Source organism: Balaenoptera musculus, chromosome 1 (assembly GCF_009873245.2).
Source record: "Balaenoptera musculus isolate JJ_BM4_2016_0621 chromosome 1, mBalMus1.pri.v3, whole genome shotgun sequence".
Taxonomy (NCBI): domain Eukaryota; kingdom Metazoa; phylum Chordata; class Mammalia; order Artiodactyla; family Balaenopteridae; genus Balaenoptera; species Balaenoptera musculus.
This window is the reverse complement of record NC_045785.1, coordinates 94,379,800-94,407,052: the sequence shown is the minus strand read 5'-3', so window position 1 is coordinate 94,407,052 and position 27,253 is coordinate 94,379,800. Positions and strand designations below refer to the sequence as shown.

General features: G+C 37.9%; 1 protein-coding gene across 2 annotated transcripts in view; it reads right to left on the bottom strand.

Annotated features, from left to right (window-relative positions):
- The window catches only part of NTNG1 (netrin G1), a 328,355-nt gene that overhangs the window by 30,298 nt on the left and 270,804 nt on the right, over nucleotides 1–27,253 (bottom strand). The window contains exon 7 of one of the 2 annotated variants that reach the window (XM_036863847.1): nucleotides 23,085–23,219. The exons of the other annotated variant lie outside the window; for it this stretch is intronic. Coding sequence (XP_036719742.1) covers nucleotides 23,085–23,219 — 135 coding nt within the window. The remainder of the gene's footprint in view (nucleotides 1–23,084; nucleotides 23,220–27,253) is intronic. 2 annotated transcript variants of the gene reach the window in all.

The following is a 27,253-nucleotide window of genomic DNA, read 5'->3' as shown; positions in this document are numbered from 1 at the left end:
CACACCTAGAATAGTTTCCAGTTTCTTTTTACAGCCAGAGCCATTAGGAGGACCTTATATACTTTGGACAGGAAACCTCTGCTTTACTCTGTGATTTTATCTGCTTTATTCCAATCTCCTTAAGTTTGGTAAACTCCTTGAGGGTGCAGGCTGTATTAAACTTTCCTTTTTTCTTTCTTTTCTTCTTTTTTTTTTTTCACTATCATGGTGTGAAGTCCATAAAAAATGGTCAATAAATATTTGGTTATTTATTAATGAATCCCTCCACCCAGGGTCTCTCCTCCTGCCATGTTCCATCAGAGTGGTACTTCTTACACCATTTCTCTCTCCCTTGGTGATTCCCCACTCAGTATGTAGATGCAATGACTAGTACATTCATGTTAAAACATAAAGTAATATGCCAATACAGTGTGTAGAGAGACAGAACATTTCAAATGAACAGATTAAACCAAGACTGGCTGACCCTGACAGTGAGCCCCATGTAAGCTAGTGACAGTCACACTTCCCTCATACTCTCCTTACTCTTTGGGGGTTATGTTTCCTTCTCATTTTCACATGTTGTAGTGACATTATTAGGGCTGCAGAAATATTAACATATCCTCTGTTCCTCAGTGTCTTTTGGTTCACTATAGAATTTAGCCTTCCTTCTTCAAGGGCAGTGTGACGTGTGGTTAAATTGTTACTCATCTTATTATTATTTTTTAATCTTCTGCAGGAATTAACAACCTTATTCCCTTCAAAGTAAGAACCTCAATTTGAGTATCTTTTTAGTATAAAAAGAGAAATCTTAACTTTGCTGAAAGATAGCACATAGCATGAACTTGCTAGGAATAGCCAAATAACCCTGTGGGAAGTCTCTTGAGGAGTCCCAAAAAGAAGAAAAAAAAAAAAGGAAAAAACCAGAAAAAAAAAAAAAAAAAAAGAAGGAGCTTAATACATTTCTGACATACAAATCCATAAGGGTGTCAACAGTCATCAAGCTGAAAATAGTCAAGTATCCAGTAGGTCTGATGGTGACTCAGTGTATTATAACTGTCCAATCACCACTCCTGAGATGCTGGTTTATGTCCAAGTACAGAACCTGCTCTAGCTTTCAGTTTGTTTAGGGGTCACCATAATTCAAGACCCAGCTAGCAGGCAGGCATTTTAACATTACAGGGTAATTTCCAAGATTTAGGATGATCCTGAAATTGATAAAGTGCTGCCAAGGTTAGGGTGAATTTAATGGATAAAAGTTTATCCTGGAAGGGATAAAAGTTTATCCTGGAAGGGCTTTATTTCCTTTTTTGGAAGCTGCAAAATAAAAGTCACTGATTTTAGACAAACTCTTAACTGAAATTTTGCATTTGCACATGGCAATTACAACCTAAAATAACCACAAAAAAAATGACACAACAAGTGTAAAATGCCATTCATTTTTAGACTTACTGTTTTTTTTAAAGGAAGCAGCCATGGTTATCATAGCTTTCACTTTGTCACGTCAGTCATTTGTTTGTAATTTGATTGCTTTTTTAAATTCATTGACCCAATCCCCACCATTTTCAATGAAACTGTGAGGGCAGGTACCATCATTTATAATTTTATTATCTCACTATGTGCCCTTACTGTGTGACAGAACTTGGGTTAAATATTGTTATATTATTTAATTCTCACAAATAGTGAGGTAGATACAATTCTTATTTTCATTTTACATGAGCAAACTGAGGCTAAATAAGAGTAACTATTAGTACAGGACTGACATTTTTGCACACAAAATATTTGATTGCATCTATAAGGATTTAGGCACATTAGTCTAAGTTGCACATATTACTTTTGTTTCATTATCTTTAAATTTCTATCATTGCCCAAAATGTTCTTACTTCTTTATCCCAAGATTTAAAAATTAACAGATGTTAATACATTTAAAAATCCCATTCATTTTTAAAAACATAACTGAATACAAAAATATTTTTGAAGAGGATAAAGCTATCAACAGGAATAAAGCAGCCATATTTTTATCTTTATACACTAGCTTTCTCTCTGTCTTAGAAATATTTTATCAAGACAAGTATGCAGTGAGGAAGTGGATTTTAAAAAATGGTAACTGGGGGCTTCCCTGGTGGCGCAGTGGTTAAGAATCCACCTGACAATGCAGGGGACACGGGTTCGAGCCCTGGCCCGGGAAGATCCCACATGCCGCAGAGCAACTAAGCCTGTGTGACACAACTACTGAAGCCTGTGCACCTAGAGCCTGTGCTCCTCAACAAGAGAAGCCACCGCAATAAGAAGCCCCTGCACTGCAATGACGAGTAGCCCCTACTTGCTGCAACTAGAGGAAGCCCACATGCAGCAATGAAGACCTGATGCAGCCAAAAATAAATAAATAAAATAAAAATTAAAATTAAAAATAAATTCCTTGGGCTTAAAAGGCTTGCATTGAGTTCAAGAAATTCAACATAATTGGAAAGAAAGGTAAAACCATTAAAAAAAAATGGTAATTGGTAACCTGGCAAAATATATTTCAGAGTAACGCTAATCATGTGTGTCAAGATAAAGGAAATTAAGGTGGCTTAAGTTTTCAGTTCTCTTCAGAAAAATCAATTATAAAGCAGTTACGCTGCTGACAGTAAACAATAAATCCCTGGATTTAGTTAATAAAAAAAAGTTTCCACTTTTTGAAGCTTTGTTTTTTCATTCAACAAAAGGAACTCATAACATTGATTCTTTTTGAGAAAGAAGGGGCTATTTACATCAGGTATCTTTAAATCCAGATGTATTCTTGATCTGTCTGCCTGTTTGAATCAGAAATCACTTGCCATCTAGGAAATACATCTTTATAAAGCCACCCAAGGTTTACAATGCTCCTGGCATGGAAACCGAGTAGGACCCTGTGGGGTTCCTGCGTACGAAAGCCATCCCATGTCCCCTGTTTCTTGTTTGTAGGGAACAGACTCCAGCCTCCATGACCTCTCCCGAGTTCCAAAGATTCAACAGTTGCTAATCAGGGAAGACAGAAGCTTGAGTCTGGCACCTTAGACCACTGCCGTCCTGACACTATGACAACAGTTACTAATCAGGGATGCAGAGACAAAGGAGGAACAGCCAAGAAACAATAGTGCAGCCTTGGGGCAGGGTCCTGGTTCCACCTCCAGGGATACACATAACAATATTTTTGAGCTCTTTTCAGAACTAAAACCCAACAAATGGAAGATGTCATCATTCTTAATTCCAGAGAAGACCACCTGAGGCCAGATTAAAGGAACCAGAGAAGCTCATCAAGAGATTACCCAAGACCAGATTAAAGGAGTTCAGGCTCTGCACACACCCTAATCTTGTCAGCAACCCCACCCTTGAACTATTGCTATAAAACCCCTCACCAAATCCTCCCGGGTTGGGACACACAGTTTATGAGGTTAGGAGCCCATTGTGTCCTCCTTGTCCTGGCAAAGCAATAAAGCTATTCTTTTCTACTTCATCCCAAACTCTGTCTCTGAGATTCGATTTGGCACTGGTGCACAGAGGCCGAGTTTTTGGCATCAGCATTATTTGTGTGCCCTCCTGCCTCAAAGTCTAACTAGGGATGGCAGACTGGAGCCCAGCTTGCATCTCACTTGGGGTTCAGAATATCCTGAGTCAAATTCATGTGTGGTTTAAATCTCTTTGATAATGTATAATTACTGAAAGTGTGGTCCTCAATCCTGGCTACATATTGTTATTGCCTAGAGGGTTTTGTAAAATACCGATGCCAGGGCCCACCCCCCAGAGAATCACACTTAAGTATGCTGGAGTGGGGCCAGTGATAACTATTTCATTTCAATCTCAATTAACCTTTATATAGTCACTGAGATGTTCACAGTCTTGTCACTTTCTAGTTTTGGACGATTAGAATCTTGCTGTCATTCTTTCCCTCTTATTCTCATAAAACCAATGACACAAAGGTTAAAGCCACTGAGAAAGTTTTTCAACAAGTGCAGTTCTGCTCATCACTTTTCAAATGAGCAATTAATAATTCATAACAATTAACTGAGTTATGAGTTTCTCTTTCAATACGTTTCCAAACATGAATAGATTAAATGGTAATTGCTATCAAATTTTATGTTCTATTATTTTATGTGCCCAATAAAAGTTTATCTTTTGGAACTCACTTTGTATTTCCTTTTGATATATTCACAACCAAATGCAATATACTGTATTAAAATATTTATTATTAACCTATCAAATATTAACCACTTTTAAATTATAGGGATGAAAGAAAACAGATAGACTACTTGTTTAAGTTTTCATGATCCTCCTTATTTTAATATGATTTGGATTTGTAGAATACATGCGGGTAAAAACTGATAACATGAGATACTGTATGAGTTCCTGCCCCTTATAAAATTTTTCCAAGGCATATGTATGCCCTTGATTTCCCAGCCACCATTATTCTATGAACAATGAGTGACAAAAACAAACAAAAAAACTTGGACTTTGAAGTCAGCCTCCTAGGTTAAGTCCATGCGTATTATCTCATCCTTTGATTCTCAAACTTTAATGTGCACATGAATCACCTGATATCTTGTTAAAATGCAGATCAGTAAGTCTAGGGTGTGGCCTGGGATTCTGTATTTCTAACAAATTCCCAAGTGGTGCTGATGCTATTGGTTGAAGGATCACACATTTAAGTTGTAAGAATCTAGATGACTGTATACAGGTTACCTAGCCTCTCTGAGCCTCAGTTCATGTATCTGTAAAATGGGGACAACTGCTAATGGGGTTTTATGCAGATTAAACAAGGCAGTATAAATGGCTTGGCACAGTTCCTGGCACATGGCACGCACTTAATAAATAGTGACCATTGTCCTCATTGCAATTAGGAGAGCTAACCTATGACCTAAGTGCTAAACTAGGATATCTCTGAGACGCCAACTCAGATATAAGATTCTAAGGTTATAGGTCAAAGCAGGGGTACCTATGATCAGAAAAGTGAGCTAGAAAAGTGGTACTGGAAGTCAGTCTTCTCAGATTTCAAAAAGAGTGAGGCACTATCAGATTTGACACCTCTCTTGTACTGTCAGCCCTTATTAGAGGGCAGGGATCACATTTTATTTGTCTCTTGGTGCTCAAATTTAGCACAGTTCTTGACACATAACTAGTATTGTACTATTTGTTAAGTGAATGATAGTATGCATAAATGAGTGAGTAAATGAGTGAATGAATGACTGCATGAACCCAAAGCCAGCCTAGTTTGCTGGGGAGGAGAATTCAAAAGGTTTAGCAAGGCTCTGTTAAGCAGCCCTTCTATTACCTTCGTTAAAATGAACTTAGTAACCAAAGATGAAATAAAGGGCAGAGTTTTTCTATAGAGTATGGGATGATCTGATCTCATCTGTTGTATATATATGAAGAACATATTGAACATGATTGATTTAATCATGTCTTATTAGATGTGCCTATCGATAGGTTAAGCATAGTCTCCTCCATCCTAAGACACCAGACAGTCTTTAGTAAAACTGTGACTTCAAATTTCAAGGTCCGATATAACCTGGTAGAATTCATACATTATATCTATATGTCCATAAGTAGTTTAGCATCCTTGTTGCAAAATCAGCAACTTTATTTTCATTTTAAAGAAATAACAGGCAGATGGCAGCTAGACATATCATGGTGATCATTTTGTAAATGTGTAGAAATATCAAATCACTATGCTGTACACCTGGAACTAACATAGTGATATAGGTCAATTAAAAAAATATGTAGACACAGACAGAAAATATATAAAAATACTAATGATGGTTATTTCTGGGGGGGTGGGGATTATGGGTGATTGTTAATTTTTACTTTATGCTTTTATGTATTTCTAGTTGTCTGCAATGAACATGTATAGCTTATAAAATTAGAAAGAAAACAATAAATGTCATTAAAGAGAGAAAGAACAGAGGTGTGATATCTCATGAAAGACCTCATAATACATCCAAGTATCTTCCACATGAGTACTAGTAAAAGCTGGATCAACAAAATCATTGAAAATGCAGTGATTGTCATCTCTGTCATTACACCATTAATATATTGCCAAATTATTCGGTAATAAGCCCTCCTGTAAACTCCCAAACTTTGTCTTTTTACACTCAAAATCCATGTGAACAATGTAGTTGTCCATATTATTGATTTTCATGATGAAGCATATAGATTAATGTAAGACTAAGCCCATAGGGTTAATAACACTAATTAAAAAGAGGTCTAAAGGTGATTCTTAAAAATAATTACATCAATATTTCCTTATTTTTGCAGTGTGTTGTCTTTGAGACATATGCTCATTCCCCCAAAGAGTTGTATAATAGCTTGGAAGAAATAACCACAATACATAATATTAATCCTATACTTTTGCAGAATATGGGAAGGAATATTGTTAAAAATACATCTTAGCAATTGTTTCTCTTTTAAAATATCCAGCGATGTCTGGATGATCTTGACTTTGAAGCATAATGATGAGGTGGGGACTGAGGTTGGACGCAGAGCAGATGAACCATGTGTGGGTCTGAATTTCTGTGTATATGTGCCTGTTCCAGATGAAATCCAACTTTACTGGAATTTACATCAAGGTAATCGATTGCCCTATATTTACACATACCTCTTCTCCACACCTTGCAGCAACAGATAACTGAAGGTTGACTGTAATTTTTAAAACTAGAAAACTTGACAAAGATGGGATGGAAAGCATGCAGCACTTAAATAGAGATGGGTCATGACATTCCATCCCTGTAGGTAGAGCTACATGATTTAAAATATCCTGGATTCGATAGACTCATTCACGCTCAAAAGAGCATTGGACAGAAAAGGCAGGGGTTCACAGCACTGATGTGCACTTTATTCAGAATAATTACACCTGATATCAAAGTTGATGATAAAAAAATAAATTCTCGATATGTTCTGTATGTATTTTTTTTCCTGTGCCCTTAATGTTGTAGCCAGTGTTATTACTGTGATTCTCCCTTAGCAGAGCTTTTTGCTGATATTCAAGGTGACGGGTTGTTCCTGCAGAATGCAACAGAACGATTCCTCACACCAACATGAGCAATCCTGATTGTATTATGGCCACTCAGACTTCGCTTTCATTAGTTGCTGATTGTACTAAATTGATGCAAAATTGACTTGGCTGGCTTGTAAGCCTTTAAACAGTTGGCACTGACTATGTCTGTGATCTTGCTCTGGAAATTATATGGTCAAAGCCTTCATGTTGCTGAAAATTCTAACATTTTTCTTAAGGTCAATTAGGGCCTGGTAAATATGAATCAGTAAGACCGACTCCCTGTGATACTCATATCAAGATAGAGGACACACTTTAATGAAATGCATGGTTTGGGTTTCTTTTTTTTTTTTAATGTTCTCTCTTGCTTCCTGCTTCATATTCTCTCCATTTTAAGTAAGAGGTCCTCTGTGTCTTCATTTTTAACTGCTGTGTGAGTTTAAAATAAACCAAACTATGGTCTGCAGGCCAAATCCGTCCTGTCTACTATGGCCTATGAACTAAGAATGGTTTTCAAGGTTTTTAGTGATTGAAACAAAATCAAAAGAAGAAGAAGAATTCATGGCACGTGAAAATTATATGAAATTCAAATTTCAGTGTCGGCAAATAAAGTTTCATTGGAACCCAGACACATTCATTTCAGTGTCATCTATGGCTGATTTGAGGCTACAACAGCAGAATTGAGTAGTTGCAACAGAGACTGTCTGGCCCAGGAAGCCTAAAACACTTACTATCTGGCCTTTCACAAAATAAGTTTGCTGACTCTTGGAATAAATCACCAAAGCCTCTGTCTCCATCTGCAGAGGAAAAATGACAAAATCCTAAAAATGCAATAGCAACTCAATTAGCAATAAATATTCACTGGTTTGCCACTTATCAGGTGTTTGGCTTGGGAGAATTACCCTCTTTAAGTCTCAGTTTTGCTGTCTATAAAATAAGGGAAAAAATGACCTCTCTGGTAGAATGAGATAATGTATACATGTTCCTGACACATAGAAAGTGTACAATAAATAACAATTTTTATTATTTTAAAATAATTATTGTTCCTCAGAAATTGGTGCCTATGGAAACAGGTCAGACCATGCTTGAGACTTCAGGATCACAGAATTTCAGACCAAGAAGGAGCCTTAGAACATCCAAACCATGTCTAGAATTTCACAGGAGGAGCTGCATAGGAAAGGCTGAGGTGGTGGAGCAAACATTCCTTGGACAGGTGGTAACAGTCACACCCAGATCAAGTCACTGTGCTGACTCCTAGAACTTAGTTACAAGGGATCCCCACCCTGGTTTATCTGCGTCTCCTATACCTCAGAATTCGGTTCTGATGGTGGCTGAGGACTGGCCCTTTACTTAAATGAAAACATTTCCCCTACAAGTTTCAGGTGGGTTGGCCCTTTTCCAATTGAGCTGATGTTCATACTTAGACATTTTCTTTATGTAACTTTCGAAGATTTTGAAATTCTCTCTCTTTCACACACATGCACTCACTAGTGTGTAAAGAATGATGGCTCAAGGTGAAACTCCACTTAGGCACTGTCTAAAGTAAGGAAAGAACTTCATGTATTGTGTTTCTGCTTGGCCATCGGATCATTTCACTATCAGATAGGCCCAGGTTGCTGCTTTGATTCTGGGCACCTAGTAGATACAACTGTACCTGCATTTCTTCATGAGCTTTGGCCTTTCGCACAACTTTCACTGTTAAACTTGAATGGTTCTACAGTGAGAAATGGTAGAATTTGTGCATACTTGTCATTCTCAAGATTCTCTTCAAATAAAGGGGTGAACATTAGGGTGGGTTGCCAAGGTAATGCGGAAAGTTGCCCGGCTAGGTCAGAACTGAGGTGCCTCTCTAAGCTGAGCACAGGTTAGCAGAGTAGTAGGCAAACCTCAGAACGTCAGGAGGGAGCCTGGAATTGCTGTTAGTATGTCCACTATTTGTATTTGTTCTACGCTGAGCTTCAGCAATTCAAGAACCTCGGGTTTTGAATGTATTAGGATATGATCCTGCTGTGAAGGGCATTCTGAAAAACTCACTTTCTTCCACCTGCTCCATCAGCCTTTGCTTCTGTGGTGGTTCCGAGCGAGCCATTAGTGGTGCGAAGCATTAGAGCACTCTCCGCAGCTTAAGTGTAAACCCCAACTCCTTTGCTCATAGCTGGCATTGGGTCCCTGATGTATTAGAGGTCAGTGGATTTTCCGATCAAACCCAAGTTAAAGAATGAAGGGAAAACAGGACCGTCACTGGAATGTGATGGCTATTAGCATGACTGAGTAGTTTGGCACTGTTCTGCTGAACCAGGAGAAATTTCACAACTGGGAGCAACCCTGGGTTTGTTCTTCTAGCTGCCAAAATGAGCCATTTCCCCCCAGGAGGACAACCCAGCATATCTGTAATACCTACAAATTGCCACTTTCTATCTTCCTTCCTTCTAATATTTTCATTTCTAAATTACCTCTGGGAGGCTCCTACTGGTTCTATTTAGCGAGCACTTCATTCCCACACTTAGGAGTTGAAAACAGTAACATCAAGTGCCCTTCCAAGTATTTATTTTTCATCACTGTTATGTATGTGGGGCTCAGCAAGGGAAATGAGACTGGTGTTCAAGTTGACAGCAAGGAAATTAAAAACTGGGATTCGGTGATGCCATTCACTTTTACAACAGAGATATAAGAACCACATGAGTGAAATCATGTGTCTAGGATTGCAAATGCTCTGAAGCATCACAGACATCCTTGTTTAAGTGACATGCCACCTGTCAATGGATTCAACATGTGAGGGCAACTGGTAAAATGTGAACTGGACATTTCAGCGTAACACAGCAAATGGCAGGAGACTCCGACTAGAGCAATTGAAAAATTACAAGTTAGGTTTAAGGTATTTGCCCAAGGAGGTATAATCTTCATCTCAGAGAAGCAATTGGAAGCATCATCTTAATGATCACAAGTCGTCAGGCTTGTAGAAGTTAATCACAAACAAAAAAAAAAAAAAAAGAAAGAAAGAAGAAAAAGAAATCCCTCTGAACTATGGTAGCAGAAAAGCTATGATGGGAACCAAGTAATCTCTAGGAAAAAGAAGTTATATAAGTCTTAAGTCTGATTCTTGGAAACCAGAAGTGAGGACTGAGAACAAGGCTAGTGAGAGTATGAGAGTCTGTCTGTTGGTAAGGAGATTACAGAGGACAGCTGAGCAGCTGAACTGGGGTTCTTAATACAAATTGAGCTGGGTCTCTCACTCTACCTTCCCTTTGCCCCATGGTCTTGGTCCGAAAGTCAGAGCTGGAAAGTTGGGGATGTCCTAGAGATCTTTTCACTTGACTTTTCTTTTAAGCAGAAACTCGCCAAAAAGCATCACTCACAGGAGCCCATTCAACTTCTGTTTGAGCTTTTCCAGAGTCTGGGGATTTATCATAACTCAAGGCATTCTACTGTATATTCTCAAACAGCTGGAGAGAATAATTGTTGGAAAATACAAAGCTGAAAACCCAACTCTCTCTTTTTACCCAGTGGTCCCTATTCTATCTTCCTGAAATAACAAGTCCTTCTGTTATGTAATAGTCCTCTAAAACTGGTTGACAACTGTAACACGTTAAATCATGTGCTTACCAGCCTTTTTAAACTCTCTTTCATATGAAAAACCCTTCGTCAAAGACAGAACCCTCCTATACCACTGCTTTGTTAAAATGTTTTTTTTTTTTCCGATGACTGGACTCTTGCTGTGGGCAGTCCAGGGCATGTGTCAGGGGGACTAAAACTGTTTTGGTCCTTGTTTAGTCTGAAATTGTGTTAGCTTCTTAGCCACTCATGACAAAATGTTGTATGGAATTGAACTTGAATGGAAGCTAAGATTCCCACATATTTGCCAATTGAACAACTTGTTAACACAGCTCTACACCATTCTACATTTTTGCAGTTTGTTTTTATAGCCTTAATTTGTAGCACAGTGCCTAGTATATAGTAGGGACTTAATAAATGTTCACCAAAAGCTCATAAGAAATCCTCATATAGCCATGTTGGTTAGTTTAGAAGTCTCCCAGTTTTCTCTAGGTAGTCTATTGGAAATAGTTTTTGATTTTATTTAGAATATTAACTTGTGTGTTTTTGTGTTTGAAAGAGGGTCTAAGATCTTACGTTTTCCCCCCAAGAATATTTTGTATTCTTCTTAAGGTTTGGGACAGTATCCCTTAAAGGTTTTTAATAGCATTGGTCTCCTATGTGACGTTGTTATCTCTCTACTACCAATAAGTGATACTAGCAGTTCACTGACTGCTTCTTCCACTCTTTTGGGTGAAGAAATTCTCATCAATGCAAGCCAACTATTAGCAGGACACATCTTTTAGCAGATATCTTGATATGTGAATTCACCCATTTTGGAAGATTACAGAGCATTTAGATTTCCTAATTTGGCTTTAGACAATATCTATATCCTCTAAATGGTTGTATCATCTATAATATACACTCACAATACCTTTTCTATAAGATCTTTGATCTTCACTGAAAAATATTTCACTGTCTCTAATTCACAGTGCAAGTCTATACCTTCTTGACATACATCTCTCCTTTCTAATCATATTATGTATTTCTTTCAAAGTTTTACCCTTGAATATCTTTATTGCAAGCATGCGTTACATTCCATCTCCATAATACCTGCATATTTATCCCTGGAATTAAAAGCTGGTATTCTTGATGATTATTGTGGTGGGTGGAGAAAAATGTCTCCCTAAAGATGTCTATATCCTAATTCCTGGAACCTGTTCCCTTACATGACAAAAGGGATGTGATTAACTTAAGGGCTTTCAGATGGAAAGATTATCTGTATGTCTCCACTCTAATCACATGGGTCCTTAGAAGTGGAGACTGTGTCCAGGCTGTGGTTAGAGAAAGATGTGGTGATGGAAGAAAGGCACAGAGAAATGGAAAGTTCCTGGCTTTGAAGGTAGAGGACGGGGCCACAAGCCAAGGAATGCAGGTGGTCTCCAGAAGCTGGAAAAGAAAAGGAAACAGGCTCTCCCCTAGAGCCTCCAGCTGGGAATGCAGCCCTGTCGATACTGTGATCTTAGCCCAGTGAGACCCTTATTGACTTCTAAATACAGAACTGTAAGAAAATATATTTGTGTTGTTTTGAGCCACTAAATTTGTGGTAATTGGTGGTGATTTTCTACAGCAGCAGTAGAAAATAAATGTACTTATTATGCAATCACTGGGAAGGGATACACATAAGCCAAGGAATTTTGTTCCCCAAACTTTCTCTTATTTTTCTCCTGAGAATAACTGTTGCCTTTTTTTAACTTTGTGGTTTGCCACAGTGTCTGGTTTTACTATAAGGGTGTTTTCACTATATTCCTCTCAAATTTAATTGAAAAATCTTCTTGATCAGGCCATTGAGCCTCCTACTAAATACATGTTTTCCTGTTCTTGGTAATATATGTACTGATCCCTTCCAAGAACACATATTCTGATACTATAGACCATGGCCCAGCAACTTAATCTCAGCCTTCCTGTTGCTATGTGTGCTTAGTTCTTGATTTCCTACATGCTCTGTTACCTTCCAAATCATAACATTTAGCTACGTCATGAAATATTTTGACTTTAACCCAAATATTCACACTATAAGTTCTTCTGAAAGCACCATTAGTATTCATATAAATTAGGTAAAAATGTGGGGAAATTGCTGGCTTTAATAGACATTGCATGATATTCCAGTGTAGCTTATACATTCACCAGGAAGACAATACATCTCCTCATTAGCCCCACTGGTTCTATGTGTGAGTATTCCTATTTCATTTTCCAAACCAAAAAAATCACATACCTGACCTATGTCTAGTCTTCTTGGTGCCATTAACAAGTGTTCCATTATTTTCCAATACAGGTTAACAAACCATATTTTGTGTGAAGCACGAAATGTTACTTTCTCTTTAGAAGGTTCAGTTTTATTCTCTGGGATGTGGCTCATGCCTCTTCTCAGATTTCAAAGGGGTGCATTAAAAAAAAATCTCTTTCTCCTCAATCTCATTCTTCTGCGGAGCAACCTCAGTACTAAGTTTGATTCTGCCTGTCCTCTTTGAAATCTTTTAATTTCTGCTTTCTTTCCTGAATTGCGCATTCCATGCTGTCTAAAGTCCACTCATTCTGATGGTTTTCAAGTGTTTCACCTTTTGTCAGAGAGAACAGCTTACATTCATGGTGCACACAATCAGTGGCCCCCTCAGGAGAAAGTTCACTAATGAGCCTGGAGTTCTTGATTTCCCCAGCTGAAGACACACAATTGCTTTTGGGGTCACCTTTGTTTCAATCGCTTGAATTAGTCTTGTCTCTGATCAAGGGATTTTTAGAATCCCCTAGGTCAACAATTTGATACTCAATAGTGGCCATTCTTGCTGCACTTCCTGCACTATCATTGTACAATTAGTTTTAAACATGGATTCTTACCTCGTTCTTTGACAAATCAACTTGTGCTTGGAAATAACTAATAATAATTGAGATCTTACTATGGACTGTGAGCTCCACATTATTTTCCTTGAATCTTCACAAGTACCATATGTGTTAGGTCCTAGTATTATCCTAATTTTTAGATGAAAAACTAGCCTTAGGGAGCCCAAGTAATTTCCTCTAAGTCCTGCAGGTAGTAAGGGGTGGAGATGGGATTCAAACCCGGGTCTGTATGACTCCAGAGCCTAAGTGTGTACTCACTTAGTTCTATTCATAGGATGTAAGCGACAGTGTCAGCAACTGAATCTCTTTCTTTATTTTCTATTCCCAAATCCAAGTCCTTTTGGACTGCAGTGCCACATTGCTCCTCTTGCCAGTCCACTGGGGGACTGGAACCTGGTGTCTGGATCCCTCGGACTCTGTCCTGATATCTACGACATCTCCTCCCTGGCCCTGCTTGCCTAAATGTGCACTTAATCCCTGCTCATTGCTGCGAATGCTGCTATCGGCCCTACTTGGCCACTGTGTTTCTTCTTGGCCTTGATTTCTTCTTGCCAGGTTAATATCACTGCCACTAATAATGTGGCCAACCCAAGGATGGGTTCAACTCAGGGCAAGCAGAAGCGTGTGTGTGTGTGTGTGTGTGTGTGCGTGCGCACATGCGTATGCGTGCACATGTGATGTGGGGAGTGACTGGGGGGGGAGAGAGAGAGAGATTGATTTGAGAGGCATTTTTGAATGTATTCATCTATATGCAGACAAAGGAATGATATGAAAAATATTTATCAACCTACAAGCACTAACTACTTAGTATGAATCCCTGCTCTAGTACTGGTATCCAGTACCAGCTGGTGCTGAAGGCATACACCACTGACAGGTATTACCCTGTTAGTTGCTAGATGTTGGGGGGCACCTAAGAGATCCTAGGGAAGGCACTTAGGGATCTTAAATGGCAATAGCCATTTACCAACTGGCAAAAGGATTTCTATATTTTAACACAGAATATCAGTCCTGTGTGGGTGGGTCGAGGAAAGAAAAGAAGATTTCAGAGTGAGATAAAACGATTGTGTGCTCAAAGGTGTATTTGAAATATATGAAATTTATATAGTAAATCCAGTCTCACCCTGTTCCAGTCCTTCCTTTACAGAATAGTCAGAATAATCTTTCTAAAACAGAATTTTATCCTTTCCTCTGCTTGAAACTGTATGGTGGATCCCATATCTCCCCTGTATGATGGTCCTCACACCTATTCTCTGATGAGATAAAACTTCGTAGCTTGGCATTCAAGAAACTACAAGATCTGGTCTCTGGTTGCTTCTTCAAAATTTTCCCTCCTTCCCAACACACACAACACACACCACACACACCCTTTACCCTCTAATCATATCAAAACCATTTGATATTTCTGGAACATAGTGTATTAGCTCATGTACCTTTTTGCCCAAGCAGTTCCATCCTGGAAAGCATCCACCAATACTAGAGTACTCAAACAAATGTCACCTCTCTGGGAAGCCTTACTCCCCATCTGGGCTTCACTAAAATCAGGTACATAGCGCTTGGCTCTGATCACCTTCTAACTGTTAGGTGCTTGTCAGCCTCTCACTCCAGATTGTGAACTTCATGTCCACATGTCCAATGCAGCTACCTCTCTTCATCCTTTAGCCTCTACTGCAAGCTCAATATCTAATTAATAGTAGGTACTCAAGAAATACTAAAGAGGTTTTTGGAACCAAGGTGGCAGAGTAGAAGGACGTGCTCTCACTCCCTCTTGTGAGAACACCAGAATCACAACTAACTGCTGAACAATCATTGACAGGAAGACACTAGAACTCACCAAAAAAGATACCCCACATCCAAAGACAAAGGAGAAGCCACAATGAGATGGTAGGAGGGGCACAATCACAATAAAATCAAATCCCATAACTGCAGGGTGGGTGACTCACAAACCTTCAGAGTGAAGGTCCTGAGCCCCACGTCAGGCTTCCAAACCTGGGGGTCCGGCAATGGGAGGAGGAATTCCTAGAGAATCAGACTTTGAAGCCTAGCGGGATTTGACTGCAGGACTCTGACAGGACTAGGGGAAACAGAGACTCCACTCTTGGAGGGCACACACAAAGTGGTGTGTGCATCGGGACCCAGGGGAAGGAGCAGTGACTCCAGGGGAGACTGAACCAGACTTACCTGCTAGTGTTGGAGAGTTACCTGCAGAGGCAGGGGGCGGCTGTGGCTCACCATGAGGACAAGGACACTGGCAGCAGAAGTTCTGGGAAGTACTCCTTGGCGTGAGCCCTCCCAGAGTCCGCCATTAGCCCCACCAAAGAGCCCGGGTAGGCTCCAGGGCTGGGTAGCCCTAGGCCAAACAGCCAACAGGGAGGGAACACAGCCGCACCCATCAGCAGTCAAGCGGATTAAAGTTTTACTGAGCTCTGCCCGCAAGAACAACAGTCAGCTCTACCCACCACCAGTCCCTCCCATCAGGAAACTTGCACAAGCCTCTTACATAGCCTCATCCACCAGAAGGCAGACAGCAGAAGCAGGAAGAACTACAGTCCTGCACGCTGTGGAACAAAAACCACATTCACAGAAAGATAGACAAGATGAAAAGGCAGAGGGCTATGTACCAGATGAAGGAACAAGATAAAACCCCAGAAAAACAACTAAATGAAGTGGAGATAGGCAACCTTCTAGAAAAAGAATTCAGAATAATGATAGTGAAGATGATCCAGGACCTCGGAAAAAGAATGGAGGCAAAGATTGAGAAGATGCAAGAAATGTTTAACAAAGACCTAGAAGAATTAAAGAACAAACAAACAGAGATGAACAATAAAATAAATGAAATGAAAAATACACTAGAAGGAATCAATAACAGAATAACTGAGGCAGAAGAACGGATAAGTGACCTGGAAGACAGAATGGTGGAATTCACTGCTGAGAAACAGAATAAAGAAAAAAGAATGAAAAGAAATGAAGACAGCCTAAGGGACCTCTGGGACAACATTAAACGCAACAACATTTGCATTATAGGGGTCCCAGAAGGAGAAGAGAGAGAGAAAGGACCCGAGAAAATATTTGAAGAAATTATAGTTGAAAACTTCCCTAACATAGGAAAGAAAATAGCCACCCAAGTCCAGGAAGCACAGAGAGTCCCAGGAAGGATAAACCCAAGGAGAAACACGCTGAGACACATAGTAATCAAACTGGCAAAAATTAAAGACAAAGAAAAATTATTGAAAGCAGCAAGGGAAAAATGACAAATAACATACAAGGGAACTCCCATAAGGTTAACAGCTGACTTCTCAGCAGAAACTCTACAAGCCAGAAGGGAGTGGCATGACATATTTAAAGTGATGAAAGGGAAGAACCTACAACGAAGATTACTCTACCCAGCAAGGATCTCATTCAGATTCGATGGAGAACTCAGAAGTTTACAGACAAGCAAAAGCTAAGAGAATTCAGCACCAAAAAACCAGCTCTACAACAAATGCTAAAGGAACTTCTCTAAGTGGGAAACACAAGAGAAGAAAAGGACCTACAAAAACAAACCCAGAACAATTAAGAAAATGGTCATAGGAACATGCATATCAATAATTACCTTAAACATGAATGTATTAAATGCTCCAACCAAAAGACAAAGGTTTGCTGAATGGATAAAGAAACAAGGCCCATATATATGCTGTCTACAAGAGACCCACTTCAAACCTAGCGAAACATACAGACTGAAAGTGAGGGGATGGAAAAAGATATTCCATGCAAATGGAAATCAAAAGAAAGCTGGAGTAGCAATACTCATATCAGCTAAAATCGACTTTAAAATAAAGAATGTTACAAGAGCCAAAGAAGGACACTACATAATGATCAAGGGATCAATCCAAGAAGAAGATATAACAATTATAAATATATATGCACCCAACATAGGAGCACCTCAATACATAAGGCAACTGCTAACAGCTATAAAACAGGAAATCGACAGTAACACAATAATAGTGGGGGACTTTAACACCTCGCTTACACCAATGGACAGATCATCCAAACAGAAAATAAATAAGGAAACAGATGCTTTAAATGACACAACAGTCCAGATAGATTTAACTGATATTTATAGGACATTCCATCCAACAACAGCAGATTACACTTTCTTATCAAGTGCGCACGGAACATTCTCCAGGATAGATCACATCTTGGGTCACAAATCAAGCCTCAGTAAATTTAAGAAAATTGAAATCATATCAAGCATCTTTTCTGACCACAACACTATGAGATTAGAAATGAATTACAGGGAAAAAAATGTAAAAAACATAAACACATGGAGGCTAAACAATACGTTACTAAATAACCAAGAGATCACTGAAGAAATCAAAGAGGAAATCAAAAAATACCTAGAGACAGATGACAATGAAAACACGATGATCCAAAACCTATGGGAGGCAGCAAAAGCCGTTCTAAGAGGGAAGTTTATAGCTATAGAAGTCTACCTCAAGAAACAAGAAAAATCTCAAATAAACAATCTAACCTTACACCTAAAGGAATTAGAGAAAGAAGAACAAACAAAACCCAAAGTTAGCAGAAGGAAAGAAATCATAAAGATCAGAGCAGAAATAAATGCAATAGAAACAAAGAAAACAATAGCAAAGATCAATAAAACTAAAAGCTGGTTCTTTGAGAAGATAAACAAAATCGATAAACCATTAGCCAGACTCATCAAGAAAAAGAGGGACAGGACTCAAATCAATAAAATTAGAAATGAAAAAGGAGAAGTTACAACAGACATTGCAAAAATACAAAGCATTCTAAGAGACTACTACAAGCAACTCTATGCCAATAAAATGGATAACCTGGAAGAAATGAACAAATTCTTAGAAAGGTATAACCTTCCAAGCCTGAATCAGGAAGAAACAGAAAATATGAACAGACCAATCACAAATAATGAAGTTGAAACTGTGATTAAAAATCTTCCAACAAACAAAAGTCCAGGACCAGATGGCTTCACACGTGAATTCTTTCAAACATTTAGAGAAGAGCTAACACCCATCCTTCTCAAACTCTTCCAAAAAACTGCAGAGGAAGGAACACTCCCAAACTCATTCTATGAGGCCACCATCACCCTGATACCAAAATCAGACAAAGATACTACAAAAAAAGAAAATTACAGACCAATATCACTGATGAATATAGATGCAAAACTCTTCAACAAAATATTAGCAAACAGAACCCAACAACACATTAAAAGGATCATACACCATGATCAAGTGTGATTTATCCTAGGGATGCAAGAATTCTTAATATATGCAAATCAATCCATGTGATTCACCATATTAACAAACTGAAGAATAAAAACCATATGATCATCTCAATAGATGCAGAGAAATCTTTTGACAAAATTCAACACCCATTTATTATAAAAACTCTCCAGAAAGTGGGCATAGAGGAAACCTACCTCAACATACTAAAGGCCATATATGACAAACCCACAGCCAACATCATTCTCAATGGTGAAAAACTGAAAGCATTTCCTCTAAGATCAGGAACAAGTCAAGGATGTCCACTCTCGCCACTATTATTCAACATAGTTTTGGAAGTCCTAGCCATGGCAATCAGGGAAGAAAAAGAAATAAAAGGAATACAAATTGGAAAAGAAGAAGTAAAATTGTCACTGTTTGCAGATGACATGATACTATACATAAAGAACCCTAAAGATGCCACCAGTAAACTACTAGAGCTAATCAATGAATTTGGTAATGTTGCAGGATAGAAAATTAATGCACAGAAATCTCTTGCATTCCTATATACTAATGATGAAAAATCTGAAAGAGAAATTAAGGAAACACTCCCATTTACCATTGCAACAAAAAGAATGAAATACCTAGGAATAAACCTACCTAGGGAGACAAAAGACCTGTATGCTGAGAAGTATAAGACACTGATGAAAGAAATAAAAGATGATACCAACAGATGGAGAGATATACCATGTTCTTGGATTGGAAGAATCAATATTGTGAAAATGACTATACTACCCAAAGCAATCTACAGATTCAATGCAATCCCTATCAAATTATCAATGGCATTTTTTACAGAACTAGAACAAAAAATCTTAAAATTTGTATGGAGACAGAAAAGACCCCGAATAGCCAAAGCAGACTTGAGGGAAAAAAGCAGAGCTGGAGTAATCAGACTCCCTGACTTCAGACTATACTACAAAGCTGCAGTAATCAAGACAATATGGTACTGGCACAAAAATGGAAATATAGATCAATGGAACAGGATAGAGAGCCCAGAGATAAACCCACACACCTATGGTCAACTAATCTATGACAAAGGAGGCAAGGATATACAATGGAGAAAAGACAGTCTCTTCAATAAGTGGTGCTGGGAAAACTGGACAGCTACATGTAAAAGAATGAAATTAGAACACTCCCTAACACCATACACAAAAATAAACTCAAAATGGATTAGAGACCTAAATGTAAGACCAGACACTATAAAACTCTTAGTGGAAAACATAGGAAGAACACTCTTTGACATAAATCACAGCAAGATCTTTTTTGATCCACCTCCTAGAGTAATGGAAATAAAAACAAAAATAAACAAATGGGACCTAATGAAACTTCAAAGCTTTTGCACAGCAAAGGAAACCATAAACAAGATGAAAAGACAACCTTAAGAATGGGAGAAAATATTTGCAAACGAATCAATGGACAAAGAATTAATCTCCAAAATATATAAACAGGTCATGCTGGTCAATATTAAAAAAACAAAAAACCCAACCCAAAAATGGGCAGAAGACGTAAATAGAGATGTCTCCAAAGAAGACATACAGATGGCCAAGAAGCACATGAAAGGCTGCTCAACATCACTAATTATTAGAGAAATGCAAATCAAAAGTACAATGAGGTATCACCTCACACCAGTTAGAATGGACATCATCAGAAAATCTACAAACAACAAATGCTGGAGAGGGTGTGGAGAAAAGGGAAACCTCTTTCACTGTTGGTGGGAATGTAAATTGATACAGCCACTATGGAGAACAGTATGGAGGTTCATTAAAAAACTAAAAATAGAATTACCATATGACCAGCAATCCCACTACTGGGCATATACACAGAGGAAACCATAATTCAAAAAGACACATGCACCCCAATGTTCATTGCAGCACTATTTACAATAGCCAGGTCATGGAGGCAACCTAAATGCCCATTGACAGATGAATGGATAAAGAAGATGTGGTACATATATACAATGGAATATTACTCAGCCATAAAAAGGAATGAAATTCGGTCATTTGTAGAGACGTGGATGGACCTAGAGACTGTCATATTGAGTGAAGTAAGTCAGAAAGAGAAAAACAAATATCGTATATTGATGCATGTATGTGGAACCTAGAAAAATGGTACAGATGAACCGGTTAGCAGGGCAGAAATAGAGACACAGATGTAGAGAAGAAACGTATGGACACCAAGGGGGGAAAGTGGCGGGAGGTGGGGGTGGTGCTGTGATGAATTGGGAGATTGGGATTGACATGTATACACTGATGGGTATAAAATAGATGACTAATATGAACCTGCTGTATAAAAAAATAAATAAAATAAAATTCAAAAATTCAAAAAAAAAATAAAAAAGAAATACTCAAGAGGATAAAGCATTTACTCCTATAATCTCACTGATCTACATACCAAGGATGTAGGGTGCTGGAGCTGAGGCATGGAGGGTTTTGTACACCATACCGCCTTTATGTGGTAGGGTCATGCTTAAATCCAGTCTTCCAATGCCAGAAGGAAAAATTTGAGGACATTACATTTTTTATAATACTTCAGGAAATTAACACAGAAAAATCAAGTTAGGCCCTTTTTTGGGCATACATTTCCTCTAAGGCTAGATTAATTTTCCTTTCCAATGTCTTTCCCTGATTACACTTCAGGAACCCATTCATTAGGTCCTGTTGCATCAGGTAAACTACATGAGACTTTTCCTTTGAGAAGGTGTGTCTTCATTATAAAGTCTCCTCATTCCTTATGCTTTGAATCTTGGTGCTGGTTTCGGCCCCTCCTTTGTCTCTCCTTCTCTCCTCCTGACTGTCAGCCTTCTTTGGGCCTCTACATCTAGATGTTCCAGGACTGATGACTTATCCGCTGAGTCCTGGCTCCTCACATTGTTTTTGGGATCTCAAACTCATTCAGACCCTTAAGGTGCTTTCTGGGAACCTACGGTGTGTACAACGTTAAAACCATGGCCTTATCCAGAGCTTATGTGCAGAAGTGCTGCCTGACTTCTCACTATTTGATGCTTTTAATGATTCTCCAGCATGGCTGGAGATGTTCACCCTCCAGCTTCTAGATCCCATCCTAACCTTGGCCTGCTCAGTGCCAAATCTCTCAATTATCACCATAGTTCACTGCTGCCCATGGCATTAGTATGGTAGTAAATTTCACTTTGGCTTTATACTATGTAGAAATGTAGCCTCCAGATAACTATACATTCCATAAGTAGCAGATAAAATATTCTGTACATCCCTGGTAGAAACCTGCTTTAGATAGTTCGTGCATGCTGACAATTTTTCAAGTGAAAAGTAAGCAAAAAACCTCTAGAGCTGTGCTGTCCAATATGGTAGACTTATGTGTCTATTAAGCCTTGCAATATGGCTAGTTCTAATTGAGAGTTCTGTAAGCATTAAACATCTGATTTCAAGGACTATGAAAAATGTAAAATATATCCTTAACAACTTTAACATTAATTCTATGCTGAAATGATAATATTTCAGTTTTTTTTTTTTTTTGGATAAAACAAGTTGTTAAAATCCACTTCTATTTATTTTTACTTTTTTTAATGTGGATAACAATACAGTTAAAGTTACATGTGTGGCTTGCATGACTTTGTATTGGACTGCGCTCTCCAGAGGCTTTGCCTGGTGGCTCTTTGATATTAGTAAGCTGACTGTGTACAGATAGAGGAAAATTAATGCAGAATTAAAATGCAAAAAAGGTTATGAATGACAGGAGGAAGCTTCTGCTCAGATTTTAAAATTTCTGTTCCCTGAATACACCAACATGCCACCTGCCTTGACAAGCTTTTAAGAACGCCTGATAATCCTCAGAGAAATGAAGCTGAACCAAATGGCATCTGTCTAAGGCTCACTGCATGGTGCCTAACCTCAGAGGCTTAAAATCAATATTGATTTTCATCATTTATTTTATCCTGGCATTTAAGTATCCCTTAGATTTATTACCTTTAGGTTTTTGGTTCAGATTCAGTGATGGGTATGATACAAGGGTGGTAATAAGTTATGTAGATATCATTTAATTTATGAACTCTGGAGCTCCAGGGTAGTTCAAGAAATATATTAACCGCATACACATCACCCTTCATTTTGCAGTAAGATTTCTAAGCTGGGTCCCTATTGTGCCACTTAATTTATGGTCTGGCCAGGTACATGGATCTGCGTACAGTATTTCAGTATAAGTTTCTCCAGCCATCAGAGGGGACGAAGATGGGCTTCAAAGGAGCCAGCTGGACAGCTGATGGATTGCTCTCTCTCCTATCCATAGGCTGAGGCATTATGTAGTTTTTAAAGCTTGTCAGCGGTTTGGGCCTTTTTCTGCTCTGAGAAGCTGCACGCACCGGCCTAGACAAGCAGAATCAGCCATGCTGCAGCAGGCAGAGAACAGCTCCCAGAGTTACTTACGTTGACAGCCGTAGTGCCAGGAATTTCCCGGCAGACACTCATCACACTTAGGCCCTGTTGTTCCAGTCTTACACTCACAAAATCCTGAGCCATTACAACGATCATGGACTGAGCCCAAAGGGTTACAATAACACTCTGTAGAAACAAGACAACACACAGGCTGGAGACAAGTCCGCATGGCTTATAAGGTATCAACACAGGAGTGTTGCTTACTTAAATGCATCACTTAAAGAAAGGCGTCCACTAATGAAATGCTTTGGCAAATATGGCTATTTCAGGTCCATTTATTTATTTGCTCAGCCTTCCATGATATCATTTTTCTGTTATGGGAGGAAATCATCTGAAAACCTCCAAGGAAATAAGACATCATGCTCTTCACTGGTAACAGATCGTAATGGAGTTTCCATTTGTTAGGGCATTTTTAGATGGTTTAATGAATGCAATGAGAAGTTTACATATCAAGGATAAATCAATATGCCATCGGTGTAAAATCTGTTTTAAATTATTCAAATGAGCTTATCGGCTACACTCAAAATTTGAGAACTGCTGAACATTGTTAAAGTGGAATATGAATGCACTTTGTTCATTCAAAGTCAGTTTTACTTTATGATTTGGGATGGTGCTTTATATATATATTTATACTATGTTGTGATGAGCCTTTAGATATTGTATCTGCTACACATGTTAAGTTAGTATAGCTTTTATGCAACCTAGATTAACAATCATGAAAGGAAAATGAATTTTGTAATCCTAAATAAATTTCAACATAGGCATAATTTAAGACTTGTATCATTATAATGTCTATGGACAGAACAATATAACTTTGTGTAATAAAAAGTAAATAGAATAATTTCTTGATTCCTCACACATTATTATGCAGGATATTTTTACTTCTGAAGCTCTGTTTTTCTTAAAGCCTGAATCAGAAATACGAATTCCTTAGGCTTCCATTAGCTTGAAAGGTAACAGCAGCTAGTTTCCAGCTTTTGGAATTTGTAGGTCAAAGTTACTTTCTTTGTAATCCCACTGTATAATACTGGGCAAGTTATTATGCCCCTCTGTCTCTTGATTTCCTTTATTTTAAAATGGTCCCATTAAGAGGTTTTCATGTCAAAAAACCAAATAAAATCACACCAAGCAACTAACCAAGCAACCAACTGTGAGAAACCCTGAGGATTTTAGTTTAATAACTTTAAGTTTAGCATCTTAGATTGGCCATGGAGATTCAGGGTTTACTGTTAAATAGAGAGGTTTGGTTCTGTTTTTGTCATAGGGACTAATCAGATAATTTCTTCAAAGAATGTGGAGTACCTTAGAATCATTATTTATTTCATGTTGAGTAAGTCAATTTTGAAGTTCAGCATTCTTAAGATACAAATATTTGTATGACTAAGAGTAACATACATAGGTAAAAATAAAACCAAATAAAGTCTAAAATGCTCTCTCCTTGTCTGGACTGATTTGCACTTAATAATTGGAGTTTTATTTTAAATTGGCATTTTCTATTTTAATGTGTGTATATACAGCAGTTGTTTAAAACATTTTTAAATAGCAATTTTGTTGTGGCTTTAAAAATACACACATACACACACACACACACACTGTAAGTATATACCTATAGCAAGACTACTATAATATGTTTCTTACTATTTAAAGTGTATAAGTTGACAATGAATCACCAACATTTCATAAGCCGGGGAGTAGAGTTACATCTGGCCAATACGAATTCACATACTGTGTTAGTCAATTAGCCCGTAACAACTGATTAATATAAAGTTTTAGATGTAAAAAAAAAGTAAACAAAATTTTTAGAAATGTGGAACATCTAAACCACGGTACATCTCAGTGGTTGTCATACAAAAGGTGGTAAGTGTAATGTTAGTCAGGAAAATAAGTGACAAGGAGAGGTGGGGTCTACAATCCACATTACATACAAATAATTTAGTTTAAAAAATATCATTTCTGGAACGATGGTCAATGGTAGATGTTGGGGTGATGAGGATGGCCTTGGAGAATTATATTTTATTCCATGAAACTAGGAAGAATATGCAGGACTGTTAGACCAAAAAACAACATGAAATACTTTTGGAAGTCTGATTAAAAAGTTATACTACAGTTGATTTATAAGTATTAGAAGTGTCTTATGTTTGCTTTGTTTTACAGAAGGTACCTCTGATTACCTGATCTTGGGTTTCCAGGGGAATGAAAACAATAATACATCATAATTGGAGATATGTTTAGTAGCAACTGCTGAGCCCTGCATTTCATTCAGATGTCAAGCTTGTTATCAGGGATTATTAGCAGTGATTACCCAAGGTCACATATCCTCTAGCTTCCTGCTTAATGTTCGAGTTTATACGAAATGGAAGCATGCAAGGATGTCATCTTCATGAAATTGCTGCATCATACAGGCTAATCACATGCATCTTTGGAAGCATGGCTGGCTTGGAATTTGTATGAAAGTGGGGAAATTTACCAGGAATCACAAAGCAGCGATCACTGTGACAACACGGAATAGCGTGCATTTTATATTTGCCATAATATAAAATGATGCAAATAGTTTAAGACATCTATTTCAACACAGTCAACATTTTGTCAAAGATATGTGCTGTTCCCTCATAGCCAGGGTGGTGGATTTCATTGCCAATTGTTAAAGAAATGGCAAAGTGCCTTTTTTCCCCTTAAGTTTAGAGACAGCTTAGATGAAGCTCAAATTTTCAGAGATTAGTGCCTAATTCTGTGAAAGTGAATTGGGTAAATATCCATTCATTTTCATTAGTGCTTTCTATACAAAATGGCATTAAAATTAACTCTCAGCCCTGCTGCAAGCCCTTTGGGGAACTTAAATGTAAAAAATAGCGAATAGGTTCGTGCTGCCCCATAGGGCAAACCCTGGTAATGGAGCCACAGGCTTCCAATGGCCTTCAGAGAGCAAACCTCAGCTTCCGTCTCATGCCCAGGCAGCCTGACAGCTCTGCCTTTGGTCCCTCAAGTGGGAAGAGTGGAAGCTATAACTCTTTTAGGAAACTTTTGTACGCTTATAGAAACTAAAGACAAAAGATAGACTGTACGTAGCATATACCAGCTAGCCAAATTTTTCAGTTCATTCTTTAAAAACAATTTTACCCCTTAGGAAAGAGAAACAATTTAAGGAATTTTGGTATGTGGAGGTATACTGTAGCTAATTTTAATGGTATCTAAAAATACTCATCTTTGTGTTTATCTATATCCACTTGGTTTGAAGAATACAAAATACTGAATAGGGATATGTTTACCTCAATAATATAAAATCCTCTCCAAGATTTATAACTTTAATTAACAAAGTTTCTAGAAAGGGAGAAAAGAACTGCGTTTGATTTTTTTTAAGTAGAAATAAATACAAGAATGTATATTAAGCTTTCCATTCATCTGTATTTTACATGATTTAAAAGACAAAAGCTGAATGGCAACTTCTTGTCTGTGGATAATCAAATATGGATTTATAACAGAACTATGCCTCTTAGAATTAGACAGGAAGTGTGGATTTTGTAGTTTATAGATTACTTTAGAACAGGAAAAGGGGAGGACTTCATTAGAATAGAATACTTTGAGTAAAATATATTGGGATATTGTTAAGTTACCTGCTATGAGAAATTTTATGGAATAAAATCTTTTCTTTTAAGGTCTTTTTCTTTGATTTATTGAAAATAATATGAAATTGATATTGCAAAACATTTACATCTTATTGTAATGTTTTGTATTTTGAAAAAACTGATTAGGTTTTATTCCTGTATTCCTAGTGTTCCTATTTATTGTACCTTTTCCCTTGTTAACATATTTATAGTATGACATTTATATATTTTTACAAATGACATTCAGCAAAATGTAACTGCATTCAGAATTCAGACAGCTATGTGCCTTTTGGTTTTTATTAATATTCTCAAATCTTTGTAACCCAAATGTTATAAAGGCAATTGAACTTCTGTTCACAAGCTCATAGTGGAATTGCTGCTGTCATCCTAAAAACATACCATAAGTAAAAGTCTGACAAGCTTAGCTTTGCTAATTGTGTCAGGGTAGTTGGGAGAAAGCATTCAAAAGCTTTGAAGTCAGGAAACTAACTCTTTACTAAAGCTGTATGATTTGGGTCAACTTGCCTTACTGTTCTCAACTAGAAAATAGGGGAAATT